Source organism: Paralichthys olivaceus, chromosome 13 (assembly GCF_024713975.1).
Source record: "Paralichthys olivaceus isolate ysfri-2021 chromosome 13, ASM2471397v2, whole genome shotgun sequence".
Classification (NCBI taxonomy): Eukaryota; Metazoa; Chordata; class Actinopteri; order Pleuronectiformes; family Paralichthyidae; genus Paralichthys; species Paralichthys olivaceus.
The window spans coordinates 15,897,919-15,923,137 of NC_091105.1; the positions used below are offsets into that span (position 1 = coordinate 15,897,919).

Sequence of the window (25,219 nt, forward strand, 5' to 3'; positions counted from 1 at the left end):
TAGACCTATACAGTTAATTGTGGGCTTATTGTAACTAATGTATGAAGGAAACAACATTAATTTAACGAGCATGTCACAGAAGCCATGCCTCACTGATAATCATATATGTCAAAGACCAGGATGCAATTTAATATTTCCAAAATGGAATTGTTAGCAGAGGAAAAAGACAGAACAATTATAGTAAAAATTATTTTATCACATCTTCATCTCGGTGACTTCTTTCCTGGGAATGGCTCTTCCCTACCTACGCTAATATGTCATGCTATTTGTCAGCTGTATTCCTCAATTGCTGTCTGACTGGTTTGTGGCTGCACAACAAAAACTGATAATTCACATGTATGGTTATTCATCTTAATAATACTTTAGTGTCACACAATCTCAGATTCTTTGAGGCATCACTAATGGATTGATTGTTCAACATTCATGGTTGGTGAAGTTTCTGAGCGTGACGGTGACATAACCCTGAAACTATTACCAAAGGACACTATATTAGTTGAATTAGGATACAGTGTTCATTATAAGATAATATTTAATGCACATTCCTCATGGTCTTATGAAATGTGGAATGCAAAATGTAATGTATGTGCTATGTGCAACTAGAACTCCATCTTTGTCTTCATCTTGTGCATTTATTTTTATCCATTTCTGCAATCATTCTTCATTGCTTCAGTGAACGCTGCTGTGATGGCCTCTTCTTCACTTCCCACTTATTTCTTCCATGTAACTTTTTCTTTCTCCTTTTGAATAAATGTAGCATGTTCTTGCTGGCATCTGGGCTGCCTGGGGCTGTGTGCTACATGGTCACTATCTGTCAGCTCCTCTTTTTCATCAGGTCAGTTTCCCTGAGAGCACAATTCCAATGGCAAATCTGCCAGAGTGGCGTTTATAAGGATCTGTGAATATTTGAGAAACATCAGTAAAGTATAACAAACTCACAGGAATCTGATTTTTTTATTTATTCTGTGAATAATGTCAAAGAACAGATGTAAAACAATTATTTGGGCTTAATATACTGCGTTGCTAAAATAGGACAAAGTGGTCTTCAATTATTTTAGCTTACTTATTGTATATTTATTTATATGTAACCTCCTTTATACTTGAAATAAGTGCTTCTATGATATACGTTACTGTATTATCCAACATACAATATAGGAGGCATCGGATCAGTCACAAAAGAATTTCGGAGCATTACAGCAACCTTAAATGTGAGAGCCAGATTTAAACAAAAACAGCTACAAGAAGCACACGATGTTGTGCAACAGATGGTTTGGTCCCCACAGACCCTGAGCTCAACATCATGGTGTCCACACAGGATCTATGACAAGTTCCCCAAGATGCTCAGAATAACCAATGCCAGCCAAGAACTTTTAAACACTGTGTGCTCCAGGTATTTAAATTGTAGAAGAAAGCAGACACTAATCAAAAGTACCAGAAGAAACATACATGAGTGGGAATTAGGAAGGTATCTTATTCACATAATTATTTGTATCAGATTTATATTGCAAAGGCCAAAAAATAAATATTGTCATGTCCTTGCTTTCATATATCTGGGCTTCTAAAAGAACATACTGCTTATATTATTCTGGTTTTGTTAGACCTACACTCTTAAGCATACTAGATATAAACAGTATGTGACATTTCGTATAGGCACATCGTCTTTTAATGCAACTGAACTGACATAAAGGGTGTGAACTCTTTTAATTCCATGTGCTGCCTATTCTTCTGTTTTAGTGGCTGTTTTTTATTATTGAGGAACAGTGACATACGAAAGTATTCCTCATATTTTTTATAAACAGACAGTGCTGTGTTACAAACACATTGTGGGAAGAGACAGATTGTTGCTCAATCGGCAGTCAAGCTGGCGTGCCAGCGCCACATGTGAAATGGCCAAGGGACCAAATGGCTTCTAGTAAACACAAACTAAGCCAAGTCTGAGCTCTCTGTTTTATTTGTTATCACAGCAAAAGTTAATGTTTTCAAGTGATGATGGTAGACCTTACTTCTATATAGGTTTCTAAGGTATAATTATGAAGTGATTTAAGGTCTTTTGTCTTTTTATTTTCGTGCCTGTTACTGATGGTGCTGTATAACTCTCATTGTATTCTGTAACACATGGAAGTGCATTTACTGTGCCATGGAAACAGCAGCATTTCCAGTGGCTTCTTCTTCTTTCAGGTCAATATCGAACCTATAACCTGATGCCTACTCACTTCACTACTTGTAGACGTGGGTTGCTGGGTTAGCGTTTGTCATCAGGAGCTCGGGGGATCAGATCTAAATAATGCAAAGGTTTTTGGCTCATCTAGGTAGACCTCTCTCTACAGAGGTTGGAATCAGAATTGTTTATGGCCCCAATGATCAAGTACTGTAAACTCAGGATCTTATGAAGATTTTTCCAGAAATTTCAACAATATTATCCTTCAGCCTTCTTCAGCAAATTAATTTGCAGTTTGTATCATGAGATCTAAGCACAGTCCTGATAATGTGCTTGGTTTAGGGGAGTGAGTCCTGTATTTTACTTAAAGCTCAATTTCCTTGATAAGGTCATGGGTTACAATTTGAAGCTCTGGACAAAGCTAATTCAACCTTGTGTCAGCTACAGTGAGTCTCTAAAAACAAACCTGTTAACCTGTCCATGTCGAACTAAAAGTTCTTTTTAACCTTTTCAGTTTTTATTTCACATACTCTTAAGATCTCTAGAGTTCAGTAATCCTTGTTGAGTTTAATGTTTTGGTTTTAGAAACAATCAGAAAATTAAATCATAGATCCAACTTAGATCGAATATTTCTATTAACACGTCCTAATACTGTATCCATTGTAGCTTTAACAATTTCTCACACTAGCACTTCGACACAAAATAGAGATAAGACATTAATGGACATTATTTAGTAATGTCTTCAACTCTAAAAGCTTTATCTTTGTCAGGGTCTGAGACATAGGACCCTATGATACTATGATAGAAATGATCCTGACTCACCACTAATGATAACAATTCACCACTAATCATTTTATGTTGCTGAAATTGATCTTGAATTCCCACTCTGTTATTGACCAGATTAGATCGGAAACCACTGTGTGTTGACTTGGAACTGGAAAATGGTGATACTTTTATGTTGTATAGCACTTATTTAAACAAAGTTACAAAGGGCTTCACAGGAAAAATTATAAAATCCATGGCTAGAAGAAGAATAAATCATAATAAAAGGTTTTCAATGCAGTTAAATTTTTTGGGCCACGAAGCAGTTTAACCATCAGCTATTTAAGACTGGTTGTTGTAATGAAATAATATCTTCAATTGTACCTTGGTGTCATCAAGTGTTTCAGCCCAATAATCACAATAACGTTGAGAGAGGCTCAAGGTAAATCTGACAGAGAGAGATGGGGTGATGGGGTCAGGAGAGCGGAGAGAGAGCTCAAGAACATCATACGTGAACTCTATAAGTCTGACTATTGTGATGAAAGTCTCATGTTAGAAATGCTTTCCTGTAAAAATAAGTTTTGAGCAGTGATTTAAAGATCGGTATTGTTTGCAAGTCTAATCTCATCCAGCAGGGAGTTCCAGAGCCTCGAGCCTCTTTGTTAAAATACGTTCTGAAACGAGTGCAAACGAGTTACCAGGGTTTGGCTGAGGCATGTATACAGGGCGTTGCAATAATCCAGGCGAAGAAAACAAAGGTATGTATTACCTTTTCTAAATCAGCAAGGGATAGAACCGATTTGATTTTAGACATTTTTTGTAGATGGAAGTAGCAAGATTTAATGATTTGATTAACATGTGTTTTGAAGTTTAGATGGGGATCGAATGTGGCATTACATTTTTAGCTGTTGTTTGAATATTGGCTGCCAGGGGACTGAGAAATGATAGGGGTCTACCTGGTCGGGACCAAAGATAATCCATTCCCTTAAGGGCGGATAGGCACTCTGTTAGGACACTCACGCGGCTAATGTTGTCTGGCTTGAAGGACAAGTATATTTGGGTGTCATCAGCATAGGAATGATAAGATATCCCATTAAGGTTTCCTAATGGGAGCATGTACAGCGAGAATATGAGCAATAAGGCATATCATGCATATGTTATGTGTTGTCTACCATTTGCGTTATGTGCTTTTACACTTGAAAAGTAGCTTCAGGCGATACAATTTTTCCTCAGGATTTTGTCTTATTGTTTTTATTCACACTTAAAATCCATTTAATATCACTGTTTTAATTAGGTCACTGTGGACAACTATGTCAATATTGGATTTTTGTACAATATGATTTTTGCATCATTGTGATAAAGTATATTAATTACCAGTTATTCAATTTGCCAAAGTTTTTATTACTGTATTACAAAATTACCTGTACTGTCAGACAGTTGGTTGTCCCCAGTATTTTATAGCCCTGCGACGTGCGTTTCCGTCTGTGTGTGCCTTCTGTATTTTTGCTCTCTTCTGTGGGAATATCTGTATCAGATCAAGAAAGTGAATCCATGCCTCTTCCTCCGCCTGTGTTTCGTTGGCCACATGACAATGTCTGTCCAGTCTTTTGTGTGGGGACAAGCTGAGGCTTAAGCCCTTCTTTTCAGATAAGAGCGAGGAGGTCGGTTGCCTGGGAGGCTGAAGTGTCAGAGTGTGACTACTGAACAGCAGCCATAAAAACCTCACCAGCTTTCTATATAGAATTTACCAAGGTGACTCAGTAGCACTCAAACAAGCTGTTCAATCAGATGGCAAATTGGCTAACATGCTTTTTGACTTAATTACACTGTCTGACTTCTTTGGCCTTGTTGAATAATTACCTCTGGCTGGACACTGAATAGATACTTTTCCTAATGCTGTAATTTGTTCAGAGCACAAAAGTAAATTGCTTTGACTTGTAGCAATGTCACTTTGAATTAATATGCAAAAGGTTATGCAGTCGACTTAAAGTATAGATACGTCTAAAGTAAATAAGAAAGTGACTGTGGGCCTATATATATATGCTATCAATATTCTTAGCTGGAAAATAAGTTTCCCAAAATATCTAACTATTTCTTCAAAACGTTGAAGCGTGAACATTGTGCATATTCACAGGCTCTCACACATTAACTAATACTCATATTGTGTATGAATGCACTTACACAGTACCAAGAACAAGACATGCAAGGAGTATGCACCAAACTGAATTAGAAGGGATGAGGTAGGGAGGGAAAAGAGGATGTGGGTATGGTTAAAGAAGATGGATGAAAGGATGTGGTACAATGGATAAATGTAAGGGAAAGGCTGGGTCAAAGAATCTGAGCCAAACACAGCTTGATGGTGTAACTGGGTATATGTAGGCTTGACAGTTGATCAGAGGTTTAGCATCTAAGTTAATTAGGTTAACTAGTTAACTTCATTAGTTAAAATATTCTGTCCATTTGTCTGACCTTCCTGAGATTTGTCAGTTTCAGGCATTACATGTCCTCACTCCTGTTCCTTCGTGTGCATTAAGGAATCATGCTGATATCTTCACTTTGTCAAGTCCATTAAACTTGACAGTGCTGTCTCTTTGGAATCTTAATGAACCAGCTGATTTATTGAAGAGGTGAAACCCTCTGTTGGGTCCAGATTTATGTTTTAAAAAAAATAACAAATTTCCTGCATAGAGTTTCAAACAGGGATGCATGGCTGCATAATTACTTTTGCTACTTAGAATGATAGAATGATCGGCCAATTCACTATACTATATTTAGTTTTTTAGTATTTCTACACAGCTCTGCTTTAGAACATTAAATACTCTTAAGATCCCTTATTTAAAAGTCAATCACAATTTAATGAATGTACATGTAAAAACTTGGAGTTCTTTCCTGATTTTATCCAAACCGACATTAAACTAAGTGCTCTGATTACCTCGTTGTATTAGTTGCCCACAGTGTTCTTACATCACAACCTCCTCTATTTTCAGACTGAAAATAGCCTTAAATTGTGTTCTTTGTTATTAATTGTTGAGTGCCAAATCATCAATAATTCACCATTGCACTAGCTCTCTTATTTCAGCTTTAGCTTATAGTACGTCACATGGACTCTCAGAAGTAGCAGCTGTTGCATATTACATGTATTCCCTGTTTGAGGGGAAGTAGGGCTTCATTAACTATTCTTTGCTGACTATTTTAAAATGGAGCGCGGAGCAATTACACTGTATGTTTATATTGTATGTCACCAAGGATTTGGGTTTCTTAGATTTTCATGTCATGTTTCTCTTAGGGATGGTGTAGTTTGTTTTCCCTTGATGAAGTGACAAGTTTCTCTCTTAGTAATATTGTATATTTCCACATAGAAAAGTTACTGGTGTTCTGTAATTTCTGTGGGATCATGTAAGCACATGTGCCAGATGTCACTGCCAACAGGTTATTAAAACAAGACTCACTTTTGCACTGATCTTACATATATGTCTTCCTTTACCTTTGGGAGTATAATAATAGCCAAAATAGCTACATAGAGTTGAGCTCTCTGATTTAGATAAATCCAGGATTCACCAGCACGGCTGAAAGCACAGGAGGCCGTGTCACCTGAACCTCCTGCATTGTGTATCAGTGAGCGCTACGGGCTGATTCACACAGCTGACCTTTCAGGTTGTCTGATAGCTGTCAGTGTCTTGTCAAACAGACGTCAGCTAATGAGGTAGCACACAGATTCAACTGAATGTTACTTGATATGTGGAAGCAACCATTAACAAGTACTGTATTTTGTCTCAGTTCTGCCTGCAGATGATACAAGGTGTTATTTTATGACCCCCTGCATGAGGGCTTCTTCAGAACATATTCAAATAGATTTGTTATATTTATGCTTTTCTTAAATGTGGCCTAAAATATTTCGTACAATGTATGAGCTAATGAAAACCTTTTCAGTAAAGCAGCCAACAAAGGCCCCATCTGAATGTGCTTGCTTTCTATTGAAAAGAAAATGGTCACGATGCCTTCAATTTTGAAAAAAACACAACAAAACTCAAATTATGTGTCTTTTCCAAATACTAGTGAATGGATGTGAACATTGATAGAGTAAGCTCGAGCCCCACTCATGCACATGGCTTCTGCTCTCATGTTTGCTTTTCTCAAATATAAAGGAGTGACAGGTATATTGCTGGTGTATTCACAGTCAATAATACTTTCATCTGATATAAATTTGGAACAGAATGTGTATCTGAACCACAAAAGTTGAGTATTGTCTTTGGCTCACCAATAAAAAAGCAACATGAATAAAGACAATCATAAAACAATCAACAACACAAAAACAACAATTGGCATCAATTAAAACAAGAACACAAGGTTATGGACAACATTACAACCTTCCATAAGTAAAGCCAAATCCTCTTGATTGCCCCCTGGTGGCTCGCTGCAGTATAGGCCATAAACCACGCCTCTTCCATGTTAGTGGATGGGACATGGAGTAAAGTAAGAAAAAAGGCTTGATCAACTTTGAGTTATTAAATGCTATAAAAACAGCATTAAACATCATGAATCACAGCTAAAACTGTCTGGGTTAAGAGTGTGTTATTGGCAGGACCTTGATACCGTGGCTCCACACCATGATGAACGTGTTGACAATGTCACTATATGGTCGCAAAAACATTTACAACCATATGTGATTATTGCATATGTACAGATCTGGCTTGCCATTCCAGACTAGATAGACTAAATGGCTTTACAGTGTTGAAAGAAAGAACCACTACCATTAAATCAATTAAATCAATGTATAATGGCTCTTGTAGTACTCTCAGTCTCCTGACAATTGACTCATAGGAATACGAAAACCTCATAAAGTAGGCAATTCCCATCATACATTTTGTGAGTGAAAATGAAATGAAAATGATTGCTCTTTGTGCAGAAAGTCATAGGCTGATTACCCTTGTTATATAATGTAAATCTTTTGGGCACATGAATGTCAAAAAAGAATGAGCAATTGTCTGATCACAGTGAGGTCACCATTATGCTAGAAGGAAAGACAGAGACTGTGAGGGAAAAGGAAATTGGTAAGAATCAGACAAGGCAGGCACACGAGTGAATGGGTGTATGACTACATAAAGGAGGGGGCGAAAAAAATATAATAAAAAAAAAAAGCGATGGGAGAGAACCATTAAATTGTCTGTTTGCTTTAAATTGCTAAAATTTTGAGCTCAGTGCCATAAGCCCTCCTGGGTCTTTATACATTCACCTGTCTTTACTGGGCCACATCACATAACAGTTCCTCTAACGGACACCATGTGGGATACATGGAGCGTGGGTGAGATAAAGCACTGTTCTGAATTGAAAATAAACCCAATAGACTGAATTTATCACAGATTGCAATTTTCACTCTGTGGGTATATTGAAGACTTTGTTTGGTTGCTTATCCTTAAGCATCATCATTGGAGGATATCGTCTCTGTGTAGAACAATGAGTCAGGAAACGTCGGCTAATCACTTATTACAATAACGATAATCACTTTGGATTTATTGTGGTATTGTTATTGATCTATATCATCAGTGATCCTTTCACAAATGTGGGCATCATTAACAGCAGCATCATCTTATAAGTCGTGCCTCGGTCAAATGGAGCCTGTAGTGGGGTGTGGTACTTGCTGTAATCCCACTAATTAGAGAACAGACAGGTCTCCCTTTGTGCAGTGAACCTGAGCTCATTAGAGAGCATGGATGTTGACGAGAGGTGTGGGTACATAATTAGCCACTGTTTATTTGTTGCCTTTCTCTTTTTGCTCCATCAGCAGGGTAGAGGTAAATCTGATCAAGCCACAGTAAAGCTGGCGCAGGGAATACACAATGCCATTTTTAGGTAATAAACACCTGAGTGGGGGCAGTAGAGGGGTCACACACATCTAATTCCCTTTACTTACCATTCTACTGTATTTATTTATCTCTGAGGTCATCAGCGTTTCCTTTTAAATAACTGAGTCACGAGAAAATGAAATGAAAGCTGTTTTGTTTATGAATCTCTCTCCCAATACCTGTTGGGATGGAGGGGTAGGGCTAAGGCTCAGGGCTTTACATCCCTCTAAACGGACCCTCACTTGAAACAAAGGGGTACCAAGAATGCCTTGCGAGTCACGGGCAAACTGGGAGAGAGAACCACAAATGTAGTATTTTCTCCATAAATGAGGATTTAAAAACTATGATAATGATTGTAATATCTTAGTTTAATATCATTTCAATGTATTATGGTCATTTTTTCACAACAACCTTAAAAAAAATAAGATCGCAACCGCGCTGGTGTGTTGACATTCTAATGATCTTTTTTTTGCATGATAATCCCATAATTTCATGTCGCATCCCCTCCTTTAAGATAAACAATGCACTTGATTTAACCAGCGATTAGCAGCAATGTTACTAAACTCAACTGCTCCTCATCATCAGAGCTCTTCAGTTTTAAAATTTAATTTTTATTTATTTAAGATCTGCATGGACTACTGATGACGTGTCGCAACGACTGCTGATGATGTAATGGCTTCTTGAAAGGCTGTCCCGATTTGTAGGGGAAGATTTCAACCACTGCCCTTGTGACTCCATTTTAAGGGGCTAGATGACCCTGGAAAACTAGAGGTAGGGGTAGGGCCAATATATGGCTCAAGTCCCCCCCGTGAACCTCAAAGGATAAAATGGTACAGATAATGAATGGATAGCCGGTTGGTGGTCGTGTTCCATGCTACTTGGTGATGTAGACGCTCTGTGGGGAAAAAAGCTGGCAGTGTAATTTATGGAAGAGAACTCCTTTAGGTCTTCATGATTACTTGTTCAAAGAATATATATGACAGTAAAGGAAACGGAACAACCCAAAGAGCATAATGGGCACGTATATGTTAAAGCAATTTGCCTCTGGTGAGATACAGCCTTTGAAATCTTATGTGTATTGAAGATGGTTTGAATTGCTTCACAAATATGTTTTGAATAATGTTTTGACTTTTGACACTGAAGATTACCATTATTATTGTGTGCTTTCAAGGGGGAAGTGAATATCGAACAACATTTTTTCCTTCAAAATTCTTTCCATGAAACACCCTGATATCTTGCTATTCATTGTCTGTCCTTTTGTTGTGTAAGCTTTTTAGATTGTACAGATGGGAGATAACCCTGTGGTTAGTTTTTTGGTTGGGAAAAAACACATTATTTCTTATCTTGGTACAATGCCACACAAGGATAATATAGTTTTGGTGAGATAAGGTGTTGTGCAGGAAAACATCCAGGGCAAAGAAGTAAGACGGTTTGCAGACTGATGGAGCCAGGGGGTTAAGTGAAGCTTGAGACCAGTGGAGATGAGCTGGTAATGGAGAGGTGCACCACATGGCGAACGTGGCAGGCAGAGAGTTGACCCGACAAACGGGTAAACATGAGGTGATCCTGAAGCTGAAGGAAATAAATGTTACTCACAGAAAGTCACAAATCTCCATTTGAATTGCCTGTAGATGTAACCAGTGATATCCTTGTTTTAGATACTAATGCACAAAAGTTCTGACTTCAATCTGAGACAATATTTCAGTATTTTCCTGTATAGTTGTGTTTTTTTTCATGTAAACCATTTCAGAGACTATAGATTTTTGTCATCAATAAAATGTTACAATATTCGCCCCACTCCCCACAGCTCCCTAATTTATTTAATTGGAGCTATGATGGCCATAATAGGCCATTGTGCTTTTTCCATGTTTAAATGCAGTAAATCGTTTTCTACTTTCATGTTGTATATGATTCTTAATATAAAATGGATCTTAATATCAGCTGCAACTGTGTGTGTTTGTGGTGTGATTGTAACATGGCAAAAGTCTGTAACAGCTGGTTTTTGTTACTAAAGCAGGTGTTTTTGTTTTTCTGCGATAACATCACAACTATGTAAAATGCTGTCATGAAACTTTACAGGTGTGAAGTTGAAAGTCGGATGTGCAAATGTGTCCCTAAATTAATTATTTTACAGTTATTTCTGCATGTATGATTTTATTAAGCAGGTCGGAATATAAGACAGCAGCTATATGTTTATGGCCAGGCTCTTGATCAGTGCAGTAGGTACAGTTTACAAAAATGTACAATACAACAGAAAATACATAAACACATACTAATGTTGAATGAATTTCCTTTTATAGCTTTGTTTCTGCTCTTTCTTAAAAATGCCAGGTTACCAGGTTTACCCTCCATTAATATATTTGTTGTGCGGTATTTATCTAACACTATTTTTGTCTGTCCTCTGTTCCTGTGCAGATTTTGGCCAATATCATAATTTTCTTGTGTGGAAACATGGCTGGGGCGTACCACAAGCATCTCATGGAGTTGGCACTCAAACAAACTTATCAGGACACCTGCAACTGCATCAAGTCCCCAATAAAACTGGAGTTTGAGAAGAGACAACAGGTAAGGTGATCAATAAGTCTTAAGGGTTAGGGAGTTAGGCAGTGAGTTTATGTTGTAGTTTTGGATGAAGGTGGTGATAGTGCTTTGATTACAGGGAGCATTATAGTGATGACGAGCATGAATGAGGAATGGATCATATAAACCATGTATAATGTATGATTATGATGACGACAATGACTGTAAGGGGGGATTTCAAACTCAGTCACAGAGAGGGCCAAAGTTAAAAACTGGGACTACGTCGAGGGCCAAACAGAGTCAACATTTATTAAACAGGATAGACAGGGTATTGGATAAGGTGCAAAAAGAAAACATTTTTAGGTTGGCTACATTCAGCCAGAGCCAGATGTTTGGCATCTTTTCTTGGCTGCCAGTTCTTTATGTTTGGAGTTAGGTTCTGTGCTGTGGAAACCCTCAAGATGGAGTGATGGTGTCATTCAGGGAGATGACTCCTGTCTGGGTTTACTGTTCATCTTCATCACAGAGAAAAGCATGTGAACCTGAAGGGGCAGGAGGAGCGCTCGTTCCGTGTGCGTCTAGCCAGGAATTGCACAGCATGGCTCGGCCCATGGAGCCTGTGCACGCCGCCTGGATCTCACTCTGCGAGTGGAGAGGAACGCTCGCCCACTCCGTGTGTGTCTAGCCGGGCGTTGCACACAGTGGCTCGGCTATGGAGCTTCTTTTTTTTTTTACAGTGTGTATCCTATTTACCAGTGAGCCAGTTAAGATAGACATATGTTTTATCATGATATAATTGTACCAAGGGCTGGAAGTGGCCCGTAGGCCTTGAGTTTGACAGGTGGCAAATAAGCACAGTAACTACTTGGGGTATAACACCATATCAAACTCAGAGCAAAATAACTGATGTTGATCCCAAAAATGTTTTCTCTTTCTGTGGGGATATATTTTTCATGAGCCTTTTAATGCTGCCCTTGAGTAAAACTGCTGACTTAACCAAAATCATCTTCACTGAAACTTCCAAACCATTTTTAGTGTCATCAGTATGTGTCTCACACCATTAATGGTGTTAAACATTCAGGCTGTTTTTCTGCTCATGTGCCTAAAGGATTTTAACGAAAATCTCTGAGCTCTGCATGTAACTGTTAGTGCCTGATTCTTGTGCATTGAGAGAAGACGGAGTCCCCAAAGAATTGGTTTCGGGGGTTTTGTTTTACAAAATGTGGTAATTGTTGATGACCTCAGTTAGTGTGCTGATAATGTCAGATCCCTGGAGCCCTCAGCGTGTCTTACTGCAGTAATAATGTTTAAGTTTGTCCTGTGCAGCATTATAATGTTTATTGGTCATCAAAACAGTTCTATGCAATTGCATGAGATTAAACCTTATTGACAGATAAAAAAGGACCATGAAGCATTTGTAAAATATATTGTTGGAAACTGGAGATAAGACTTTGACAAAAACATAAAAGTGATGTGTCTCATTATTACATGACTAGAGGAGACAAGTTGTATTTCCTTTTCCCTTCTATAGACAACTGAGGAATAGAATGTAACATATTTTGTAGTTACTGTTGCACTGAATCTACTTGTTTTTTCACGTCGGTCGGATTCCTTCTCATTATCCATCCATATCCCTGCAGTCGACCACCACCAAACATTTCCTCCTCCCAAAAGAAGCAATTTCCTCCAAGTCTATGTTTCTTTCTTTCTTGCGTGATCTTTTAAAAGTCTCAACTGATGGGCCAAAGGATTTCTTGATTCGTGAAACCTCAACTAGCTTAACATAATAAGATGCTTTTTTCAATTTTACTCAAGGGACCGGCTCCTCCTGTCTAAAATGATATAGTCTAAATTTATAACTTTATTCATGTAACTTTCAACTTTTTTCTCATTGTATTATGACTTCATCCTTGTGAAATAACAATGCTATTCTTGTAATATTGACTCTTTTTCTTCTATTTTTATTACTTGATTCTTGCAACTTGAATTTATTCTCAAACTCTCTAAATTTCTCTTTTCTTAAGTGGCCCTAATATTCCCTCGTACCATCCAACACATGTCTTTGCAACCTACATTTCGCTATCCCATGAAAAACTTGAAGAGGACCTGAGACTTTTTGTCTGTGTCTGTGTGTTTTTGCTTTTTTCACGTGCTATGTGTAAAAGGAGAACAGGTTAGTGCAATGAATTGAATTTAATGCTGCTACTTCACTGCAGCATAGTGTCCTGTGAGAAATGAGCAAGGTTTTGACTACTACTGCACCACTAGTCTTGGTAACAGCCTAGGTGTGGAGTGGAGCTGGTTATCCCTGTGTTGAATCCCATTTGTTCTGTTTCAAGTTCTGTGAGTGAAGCCAAAAATGCCTTGGGTTTTCCAGTAGCCCCGGAGTGCTGCTATTGCCTACGACAGATGTTTGGAGCAGTGCAGAGCCGCATTTCTCCCGAGCACTCCGTGCACTCATACTATATATGCGTCTTGCTTTTATCCAGAGTGCCTGCAGTACACTGAGTGCATACATTTTCAGTACTAGTGTTCTGAAGAGGACTATGCAAATTCATCATAAACTGAAAGTCGAGGCAGAGTTTGTTAGGAGCCACTGTGGACTTCTCCACCGAGAGCGAACGAACCCTCTGAGCCCTCTGATCAATGAGGCAGAAAACAAGTCAAGTTGGAGGCGACATTTGCTTAAGTGTATTCTCCAATCTTGAACCTCTCCTTACCCAAAGAGAAGTTTTAATTGCTAATTACTGCGCTGGTTGTCTTAGAGTAAAACCAACAGTAACCACAGAGAAATGGTTAAGCTACCACTTAGTAAAAAAGTAAGGGCTGAGTCTGACTTCTGGTCACACCAAAAAAATAATGAACAGTCCCAAAAGAAATTTAATTGATCATTATTTTGAGGAACAGGAAGGAAACTGACACTATGTGGTGCTTGACTAACTTTACTAAGGAGTTGATTTTTTTAATGGAGACTGGTGACATAATGGTAACATCTTTTCATCTGCCTGCTGTCATCAAAAGTTATACTTCAGAATTTATTAGGACAAAATTAAATTAAATATCAGTTAGTCATTTCAGTGTCGGGTCAGAGTCTTTGATCATTATATGCTGATTACATATTATAAATGTCCAAATGTTGGAACTGAAAGCTTGTTTTGATAATTAAGTGAAAGATTTGTTCTACTTTTAATCCCGGTTAATTTCGGTCATGCCACTGGCAGAGCGCAGAAATTAGTCCCTGAGAAAGAAGAAGCTAAAGCAAATTAGTAGTTAGCTAAGTGTTGAGGATCTGTGGTTGCTAACTAGAAATGACATGTGAAACATTTCATTGTAGATAATTATTGATTGAAATAAGCAGATTAATTTATTTTCATTGGTTCTTCTGAACACCCCCGTTCTGCCTCTGCTTTTCTTTTTGTGTCGTTGTCATTAGGAGCGTCTCCTGTTGTCACTGCTGCCAGCTCACATTGCCCGTGTGATGAAAGCTGAGATCATCCAGAGACTGAAGGGCCCAAACTTTGGCCAGATGGAGAACACAAACAATTTTCACAACCTTTATGTGCAGAGGCACACGAATGTCAGGCATGTGGTATTTATTTGTATTTATGTGACCGAGCAGTACCGTCATGTTCAGATTTTCATATGAGGACTAATGTCGTACAGTTACACATGGAAGTATGATAGTTTTTGCAATAAAACTATATTTTTTCACTTGTAGTATACTGTATGCTGATATCGTGGGTTTCACGCGGCTGGCCAGTGACTGTTCACCTGGAGAGCTGGTGCACATGCTGAATGAGTTGTTTGGCAAATTCGATCAAATTGCAAAGGTAAACATTACATTATCAAACCCTGTCACTAACCAACACGTTTTTAACATGCTAAATTTTTTTATTTTTTTGCTTAACAATTACTAATATCTTATGTCGTACTTGTTGTTTTCTCTTGTTTTGAGATAATCACATAGAGAGATGTTTGTGATGTGTCTCACTTTTATCCTGATGGATTTGTGTTATTTCTGTAAACACCTGATCAAACATGGATAATTAAACTTTACACTGAGATTTGCAGTGTGGGTAATAAAATAGTTTGTAGCAAGAATATCTTAACAAAAAGTATAAAGTGGTAAACATGATTCATCAGGTTTTCATATGAGCTCATGGAGCAACAGCTTGAGTCATATAATATATAATTTTTTTCACTCACAGAAATGGTTAATAGAGGATAATTCAGTATAGCTACAATACAAAGCACATTGAATGTAAAAAACCTGAATTCGAACCTGAAACTGTATTCCACCTTTGTAAATACCAGGAGAATGAATGTATGCGGATCAAAATCCTCGGCGACTGTTACTACTGTGTGTCCGGGCTGCCAGAGTCTTTACCAAACCACGCTAAGAACTGCGTGAAAATGGGTCTGGACATGTGCGAGGCCATCAAGTAAGTGCCACTTACATAAGAGTGCTGCTAAAGCAGGACAGCCGTGTTTTTGAAATGCTTGCTTCTCAGTTACTCAACCACATGTCGAGGCTAAAGTATCCCTCAAGTTTACCGTAGTAATGTTAGACCTTTGACTCAAATAATCGGGCGCAATGTGCACAAATACACACAAAATTAGTAGTATGGACAGAAGGCTCGGTCTGTTCCCGTATACATGTCTAACATTCAGCATGAATGAGCTCATAAAGTGACTGTTGAAAATGCCACTGCACTTTTTTAACTTGGTGACCTGTTTTTCTTCCCACTGTTTTTTCTTTGCATAAACCATAAAGGTCATAGAGTGAAACATTTGCTCACTTACATTACTACATATTAATAAGTCTATTTTTGGCGTATGACAGGAAAGTGAGAGATGCCACAGGGGTTGACATCAACATGCGTGTTGGTGTGCACTCAGGGAATGTCCTGTGTGGTGTGATTGGACTTCAGAAGTGGCAGTACGATGTTTGGTCACATGATGTGACGTTGGCCAATCACATGGAGGCAGGAGGTGTTCCAGGGTGAGTACACATACATCTTTATTATATTGGTAAACTGTCCCTCAATTTTGAAGGTTATAAACAGAGCAACATTTAATTTTCATAAGGAAATAATTTGTTGATCGGTTTGTTCCAGACGAGTCCACATCACTTCAGTTACACTGGAGCACCTAAATGGTTCCTATAAAGTGGAAGATGGGGATGGACAGGAAAGGGACCCCTACCTAAAGGAACATGGAGTCATCACTTATTTAGTCATAAACCCAAAGGTTCCAAAGCACTCCCAACACATTGAACAAAATAAACATTGGACCTTGAATAAAATGCAATAAATATAATACATGTTTCCATGTTTGTCCAGGTGGAGCACCGGAGCCCGCAGCAGCATTACCGTCCCAGGCACACTCTGTATGGAGCAAAGATGAGGGCCTCAGTCAGGATGACCCGCTACCTGGAGTCGTGGGGAGCAGCCAAGCCCTTTGCCAACCTGCACCACAGAGACAGCATGACTAATGAGAACGGGAAGATCAACACTGCTGTGTGTAATTATTTTCTACAGTCACAGTGCTTTTAAGTGATGAAGAAGTTTAGCTGTGGCTTTTAACCAACTTCTCTTGCTCTGTGTCTAGGATGTGCCGATGGGGCAGTATCACTTCCAGAGGAGATCAGAAAGGCAAGCTGCTCATTTTACAGCTCCAGCAGAATTTACTTTGACAGAATCATCCCCAACCCTTACCAGTGCAGAGTCTGATGACAAGATGTTTAATAAGAGGGGACGTCTGCAAGAGGCTTTGAAGTGTGTGACTAATATTACGTGCCTTTAAAATATATTCTGTGTCTTTTTCTTGTCGCCCCTAACAGGACAAAGTCTCAGAAGAAAAGGTTTGAGGAAGAATTCAACGAGAGGATGATTAAGACCTTCGATGGGATAAATTCACAAAAGTAAGGGTATAATTATAACTCCCTAAATGACAGAAACATGTATTTGATATTTTAGTTTGACTCATGTCCCATTCACTAACATGGAGATGGTGGATTGTATGACATATACTGCACGCAGCCACCAGGGGCAATCAAGATGCTTTGGCTTCACTTGTGTGGAGCTGTTAGGTAGTCCAACTTTATGTATATAGTCTTTTTGTAGCCTGCTATTTTAAATTCCTGAACATTCACCCACATTCTCCACAACATTCTCCTTTGCAGATCAGGTTCTAAGATATTTATAGGCTCAAATATTAACACTCAACATGTCAGTGATATAAGTGACTAATATAGATAAAAATCTGTCCGTTCTCCACTTTCCCTGTTTCATTTGTTTTCATTTAGTCCTTTAAAATGTCCCATAGATTTAAAGCTTATAAGGTTAGTGGAGATCTGAGTGTATTACAGGTAGAAGTGTGCAAAACCTAACCTTTGTCCGTGCTACTATGATGGTTTTTAATTTGTTTCTTAAGAAATAAAATGTAACACATATAATTTAAAACATCTGTTCGCTCTAGGGGTTGTAATTAATCAAATTTAAAAATCTGCACAATATGTTATATTGATATTGACATTTTGCATAAACCTTTTATCAGTATAAAGTTATGTTTTAATTTATACGGTTGATGTGTTTCCAGACAGTGGCTAAAGTCTGAGGACATCCAAAGAATATCGTTATTCTTTCACAACAAATCCTTGGAGAAGGAGGTAAGAGGCAGTCGAACTAAATGATTTTAATTATCATCTTGTTATATACATATAAATGTATATAGGTGAAATTGTTTTAAAAGAGAATTACAGAACATGCTGTAAATGTTTGTTCTTTTTCCTACACTTGTGGTACCTTGACCTTCTTTTTATTCTTTCAGTACAGAGCAACAACTTTGCCAGCCTTTAAATACTACGTCACCTGCGCCTGTTTGATCTTTTTCTGCATTTTCATCGTGCAGATTCTCGTCCTTCCGAAGTATGTGTGCTTTATTTCAAAACTATCAAAGGCAAAACATTGTTGTTAACATAATGTTGTACATTTTACACAAGGGCATAAAAGTTTGACTCGACTAAACTCTGTCAACTATTTTTTAGGACAACTGTCTTGGGAATATCTTTTGGCATGGCTTTTCTTATCCTTTCCTTAATCATCTTCATATGTTTCATCGGGCACTTCCTGGTAAGTAAATCCATTTACTACTTCACTGTTTTAAGTCGTGCCCCTTTATATTAAAACGTGTGTTTAATCACATGAGTGGCCCAAGTGCCCCTTTGGTCATCTCAACGGTCCATTAAGTGCCCTTGTTGTTGGCTTAAGTGCCCCTTACTCTAACACAAGTGCCTGGTGTGGTCCTGTGGTAAAAACTAATCTTGACCTTCTGGATTAAAAATCAACACACACACACACCCCCACCCCATGCTGCTTAGACAGCCTATGTACTTGACTGCTTTGTGCACAGTCACGCTCCTTGCGCACTGGATATTTCACTGCGCTTTGAACAGTGCGCCCTGGTGCATGAGGATAGGGTCCGATGTTTTTATTGATTGTTAATTACATTTGGACGACAATGTGGTCTCAATCAGAGTCAGTGCAGACTGTTTCAATCTGAACTTTTTTTCCTAAATGACACGAGAGGGGCTCCATAGATTTGAGTCATGTGTCATGTATCTAATTTTATTTGAGGACACTCATCAAAGCCTATTCTGTGGTTCCTACAGTCGACATGGAGTCCATAGACCTTACTTTATAATTAAGATGCATTCTTTTTCATTTTAAGATGATCTTTGTGACATTTCTATGGCTATTTTATTCAACTTGTGAAATATTCACTGTGATTCAAATCTTAATAATTTTCCATACATGTTTTTAATGAGGACTATATAACTTGAAAATCAATAATATGGTCCATGTAGGATTTGAAAATTAAAAGCTAAAGAGATTAATATTTTAAATCATATATATAGATATAATATAACTCAGTTATAAGTTAATTAAGGCTTTTCTGATGCATATACTTAGTTCTTCCATTGTCAGTCACAAAATAGGTAATGACCTACTGAGCATTTCATGCAGAAACCTTGTCACCCTATTCGAGGGAGGGTTGGAGAAAGGTGAAACATGATTTTTTGATTCACTCACTAATATTCAGCTGATTTTATAAATAAATCTTGACCTCTTGTATAACCCTGTCAGACTCGTACTCAGTATTTCATCTTTTGTTTTTATTCACATTATTTGAACTATAGGACTAGAGGTGAAAATATTTGCGGATACCTTGTTTTCACAACAACATTGTGTCCCACTAGCTTTTATTTCCAGTAATCGTGCTCATACATAACAGCCGTCCATCCACAGTTCATTGTATTGTAATGTACATCCTGGGGCAACTCAAATGTCCCTTCCACTCTGCATCAGTGATGCTCAGATTCTGCTCTGAGACGATCAAGCAAATTATTTGGACTTTCACTCATCATTGTGTTGTAATGAAACACATTCAGCAAAATACAGGACAACTAATAGGAAAAGTCATTAACTGTAACTATTGACAGCATTTATGGGAAGATTGTATTTATATATAGATGAAAACTCAGCAATAAACATTATACAAGCATTTAAAAATGATAGTAATTTAGTATGTGGCCTGTAAGTTAATATGACAAGCTTGATTACACAGTGTTTGGTAGAAATATAATGTAATATTCAGACTGATGTTTTCATTAGTTTATAAAAACCTAGCGTTTGAATGTGATATCTGACTGCTTGAGGCAATATCTTCAACTACATAGATTTTGCTTCAGTGGTCAAAGGTTACAGTGACCTAATATGAATCTGGGAGAACACTGCACTGGTTGGCGGAGGCACACAACCGCAGTGCGGTAATTCTTGTTCTTTGCTGCTATGATTAAGTTACCGTTACATGTAGGGTTATTTGGTGGCTGTATGTACTGATTGTTGACATCATTATGTACATGATGGAATCACTTGTACTTGTCATTTGACATTGCTGTCATTGCATGTAGTTTGAAATAAATTCTAGTGTGCAAAGCCAAGTTGATAGGACCCTCTCTCCATAATTGTATGCCTCTTGAACTCGTTGATGGGCACTTGTGTTACAATGCACTTACTCAGCCTAATGAATTTATTTATTTCAATTGTCTGTACTGAACAGAAATAATGAATTTGTTGTTGTGCACATGTCTGTACATAGACACATATTTATATATGTATATATATATATAATTTATTCTGATGAATCCGAATATGCGTTTTGCCTCTTTGCTTCTTCTGTTTGTGTGGAAACATGTTTACAGCCTTCAGTATTTCAGCACCATCCTCTTGTGTACCTTGACTCATACTTGTATTGCTGTGTTGGTGTGTGTACGTGTCCCTGCAGCACTGCAGTAAAAGTGCCTCTACTTCTTGGATGTGGCTGCTGAGGTCATCAGTCATTATTGCCAACAAGCCATGGCCCCGCATCACTCTCACCATGACAACCACGGTTCTAATACTCATAATGGCAGTGTTCAACATGGTAAGCCTTTATGTGCAGATGCTGCCGTCAGGGAGCGATAACACCAATTAGGCATTCACTAAAAATGAAGTATCACAACCCTGCACAGAATACTCTATTATTTGTTACTGCAGTGTAATTAAAAGGTAGTTGAATGCAACATGTTGCTGCAAATAACCAGTGAAAAATAGATTTTATGTTGTATTATTCAAAGATTAGCATTAATATATACAGTAAATATCTCTATGTCTGTATGTCTTGGATATATAATAGGATGTAGTGCCACAATAGTAAATATATCTTGGTCACTGTCACGGACTGTGGATTAATTTAGTATTCAAATGGTATTATAATTATTATTTGCATTCCTTCTTCAGACACTCTGGGTTTCTAATCACACAATTAAGTACAGAAAATGTTTTCCCTCTCAATGTTCTGTTTTGTTAAGCTATTTGATTTTTTTTAAATCAAAAATGAAAATTGTTTCCCTGCATAACTGTGCCACATCTATTTGCCTGTGATAAGGGGTTGCTGTTAGGGATAGAGGTTTATTTCTATAGAGAGAAAAAGGGCAAAAGCTTGAATAAGGGTTGGATAGTGGCTTGAGGCTTGTAGGGACGTTGCACGGTGTCAGGACCCTGGTTTAGACCTTCACACAAATCGATTCCAGAGATTATAATCTTGTTTTTTCGCCTGACATGGGTCAGTCGCTCCGGGCGGATGGACCAAATTAACTTGGCATTGCTCAGCGCGGCAGCCAATGTTCATCTTATCCTGCAGGTTCACTTTAAAGGACATTATTGAATGGTTGTCACTTACTGGCCTCTTAGCTAACGAGATTCTATCTTCCTCCTGCAAGTAAAATGTAGACCAGTTTGTTTTTTCACATGCTGATGTGCAAGGCAGGCAGACAGAGGAATTGCATTTGCATTTCAATGGTGTGATCTTTTTTCTGTAGTGGATTTTAATTGAAAATTAATTTTTATCACTAACTTTGTGTTTTTTGTTCTAGTTCTTTTTGGAAGACAGTGTGTTGGCTCAAGTTCCTGTTTACAATTCATCCAATGAAACACTGTTTTACCCAAACGGACAATTGACAGACAAAAACAATTTCTACCTTCCTGTAAGTAAAGATAAATGATATGATAACAATTCAATATAAATAATTTTTTTTATAAAACTTGAACTAATCAACCTGTTGGTTTCTTTTTCGCCTGTGTAGTATTTAATTTACAGCTGCATCCTGGGCCTCATCTCCTGCTCAGTATTCCTGAGGATAAACTATGAGCTGAAGATGATAATTATGCTGACGGCTGTGGTTGTTTACAACATCATTATTCTGCAAACACACGCGGCCCTGCTGGATGAGTATAGCAGATTTCTGTACAGGACTGAGAGTCTGGACAGGTAGGTGCACAGTGACACACAGATATTGTTCAGCTGAGTGTGAGAGAGGCATAAAGAATGGGTGAAGAGTGATGAGAGAGTTGAAGGTTATTTGCTGTTGATCCTGTGGGATGTAATTTGACTTAAGTGATCAATGTAAAAGTCATAGAGTCGTGTTCCCTATGTTTCTCATTCATGACAGTCGTTTGGGGGTTTTAGAGTCAAAGACAAAATTTGATTCTGTCTTTGCTATTCTATATTTAACTGTGTTTTCTGCAAGGATTACAAAGCAATTCTACAGTACGAGCATTTAAAGCCATGTATAAGGGAATTATTGTCTTTATTGATAGGACAGAAAGCGTGAAAGGGGGACAGAGAATGGGGGAAGACATGCAACAAAGGGCTGGGTGGGATCCAAACCTTCACTGCAGGAGGACTCAAGCCTCTGTATGAGAGGCACCTGGGCAACTTTGAAAAGAAAATTTGTAGTCTGCATTATTTCAACCTACCCCCAAACATACCTACAAGACACACACTATTTTGTTCACCCGTATAGCATATCAGAAAAAGTATTGCTTATTACAAGTCGTGCCAGCTAATTTAAAAAAGTATTTATTCTTTCTAACCATCTGAGGAAAAAAAAACAAGTAACGATAATGCATAAATATACTTAAAAGTCAACAGTTAATTTATAATCATTAGGAACATTTATTCTGATGGTTTCGTGAGAAAACGCAGTGTGTCCGGATCTCAGAGCCCAACTTCACAGAAACTAAATGATCTTGTCTCATCTGCTCACTGTTATTTGCTCCTCACATACTTCCCCTGTCTGCTCACTTTTACCAACACATAGAATCCGTTGCAATGACAACAAACTGTGACAACATTTACTAACACCTGATTGCACTGATTAAACCAAAGAAGCAAACCATTCATGATCGGAGCAACACAACTGGTCTGACCTCCTCTCAGCAGCGAGGTCCGATCACATCACATTAACTCTGGTGTGTTCCCTGCAGCTTTGGTGGAAGAGGGGTTTGTTTTCTGTAAGGTCAGTGAAGCTGTAAATGTCACGTCAGAGTCTGTACTGAGTGATGAGGAGGTTTGTGTGGCTGAGACAATTGAGTCAAATGTGTGTAAGTTACAGTCCGTCAGGTCAAATGGTCTCAAGGATCTCTCCACCTTTAGTCTCAAGTGTGTGAGTTACAGCCAAGTCCTGATGATTGACATGTAACATTCTGGCAGTTTGTAGAAATGTCTCTGTGTTCTAAATATGGTGTGATTTAGAATGTGGAGGGTCGTATTATTGAAAATTACGTGGAAAATAAAATGAGGAACATTCATATTTTGATATAAACTTTCAATTATAGGACAAATGTATTAAGCCAAGTGTGTGAATTCAACATCTTTTGCAAACTGTAGGAAACAAACCAAGAAAGTCAGAATAACAATCTGTAGCATCAGTCTTAACAGATAAACGACTGAAATACAAATTATGAGGATATTATTATTATTATTAACTGAGCGACACCTGCAAACTAGATCAGGCAGCCAACTCGAGCTGCGCTGCTCCAATCATGTGACATGCACCACATGACATACCTCACTCTCCACAATCATCTATAATACAAACTCACCTTATTTGGCGTTCTATTTAAGCAGAGAAAATTTCCCAACACCCCCTTTGCTTGTTCCCACTGCTACCTCAGCATTGCTGCCAGTTGCTTCAGCCCCTCCAGCACCCCAGCATCCACCTGTAGGCTCATCACTCCCATCATATCTATGTAATCATATCTGGGGGCGTGATTAAGTTGGAGCCAAACACGAACCTGTTCTGCTGTTGCAATAAACATTTGAATTTGAATTGTTTAATTGTCTAATAACAATTCATCATAAGTGAATACTAAAACTACTAAAAGAGAAACCAAAGGTGAACATCTATTTTGATTAGTCAGAAATAATTAAGATTTCATGTTTAGTAGACTGATCCAAACTGATTTTTTTTGTGATTTGAACTGTCCAGTAGAGTATATTCACCAATTGAGTTTTTTATTATTATACTCCTCACATGCCACAGTCGTTTATCTGCACTGTTTCCCCTCTTTAGACCATTCACTTAAATTTATATTCCACACTGCTTTCCTGGAGCCTTCTGTGTTGCCAACTGCTCAGGAAATTAGCTGCTTAATAAGGATGAACTGCATAATTAGGTAATTAAACCCATTTTCTTTGAGGCATTTTAAGGGAGATGTCCTGAACCATGGATGTGTCACAAACACAACGTGGAGACGAGCGAGGCCACATAGTGAGCCAGGCTGTAATTGAAATCTTTGTAGGCAATGTGTTTTTTGATTTCATCATCTGATTTGAAATCAAAACACAATGAAGAGATTTATTGAAGAAACACACTGCACAATGGAAATAAGGAGTTAATCGAAACTAGATGGTGTGAGCCTGGAACAGGTGTCTCACTTTTTGATGTTGGTCATCAGTGTTTCCAATACACTGCATTTTCTCAAACTTTCTTTTTACCTGCTACTGTACAGTCCGGACCATCTAGCACTATAATTGAAGTATTTTTGTACCACCAACTTTTGATTGTCCTTGTCCTTATCTATTTCTATGTAAGTGCACTGAGAGCAACGTTAAAACTGTCAAATTCCTTGAAATGCACACACAGACTTGGCCAATAAAGCCTGTTCTGATACAAAGTTAGTTTACATTAGTTAGTGTCCACAGTTATTCATTTTAGCATCGACTAGCGATAAATGCTCCTAACCTTCTAAATTATAAAATGCACTGAGACCTGTCAGTATAATTCTGAACTCAATGATAAGATCAGTACAACAGATCAGCTGCCTTTAAAAAGAGACCTGAAGTGGCCATTTTTAAATTGACCATTATACTACAGTAAATGAACAAAGTAGCCTTAACCTTCTCGTCCTTAGTCTGAGCAGCCAGAAGAGATTAGTGATGACATCATCAACAGACAAATCCTGGAGCGGCGCCACAGACGGCAAATAATCAAACAAGTCCTTGGACATTATGACAGCGCTCGTTATGGTTTCATTGAAAAACAAGGACGTTT

At 38.1% G+C, this 25,219-nt stretch overlaps 1 protein-coding gene across 8 annotated transcripts in view; it reads left to right on the forward strand.

Annotated features, from left to right (window-relative positions):
- Positions 1–25,219, forward strand: part of adcy2a (adenylate cyclase 2a) — a 58,115-nt gene that overhangs the window by 22,047 nt on the left and 10,849 nt on the right. For 6 of the 8 annotated variants that reach the window (XR_011245797.1, XM_069536580.1, XM_069536583.1 and 3 more), the window contains 16 exons: positions 755–832; positions 11,176–11,325; positions 14,714–14,862; positions 14,999–15,110; positions 15,595–15,722; positions 16,124–16,282; positions 16,398–16,530; positions 16,623–16,799; positions 16,891–16,934; positions 17,123–17,203; positions 17,881–17,950; positions 18,112–18,209; positions 18,329–18,413; positions 20,629–20,766; positions 21,758–21,868; positions 21,968–22,152. Coding sequence is in view for 7 of the 8 variants with exons in the window: in XM_069536580.1 (XP_069392681.1) it covers positions 755–832; positions 11,176–11,325; positions 14,714–14,862; positions 14,999–15,110; positions 15,595–15,722; positions 16,124–16,282; positions 16,398–16,530; positions 16,623–16,799; positions 16,891–16,934; positions 17,123–17,203; positions 17,881–17,950; positions 18,112–18,209; positions 18,329–18,413; positions 20,629–20,766; positions 21,758–21,868; positions 21,968–22,152 (1,898 nt within the window). In the remaining variant the exon portion in view is untranslated. The remainder of the gene's footprint in view (positions 1–754; positions 833–11,175; positions 11,326–14,713; positions 14,863–14,998; positions 15,111–15,594; positions 15,723–16,123; positions 16,283–16,397; positions 16,531–16,622; positions 16,800–16,890; positions 16,935–17,122; positions 17,204–17,880; positions 17,951–18,111; positions 18,210–18,328; positions 18,414–20,628; positions 20,767–21,757; positions 21,869–21,967; positions 22,153–25,219) is intronic. The other 2 variants (XM_069536582.1, XM_069536586.1) reach the window with 1 other exon arrangement.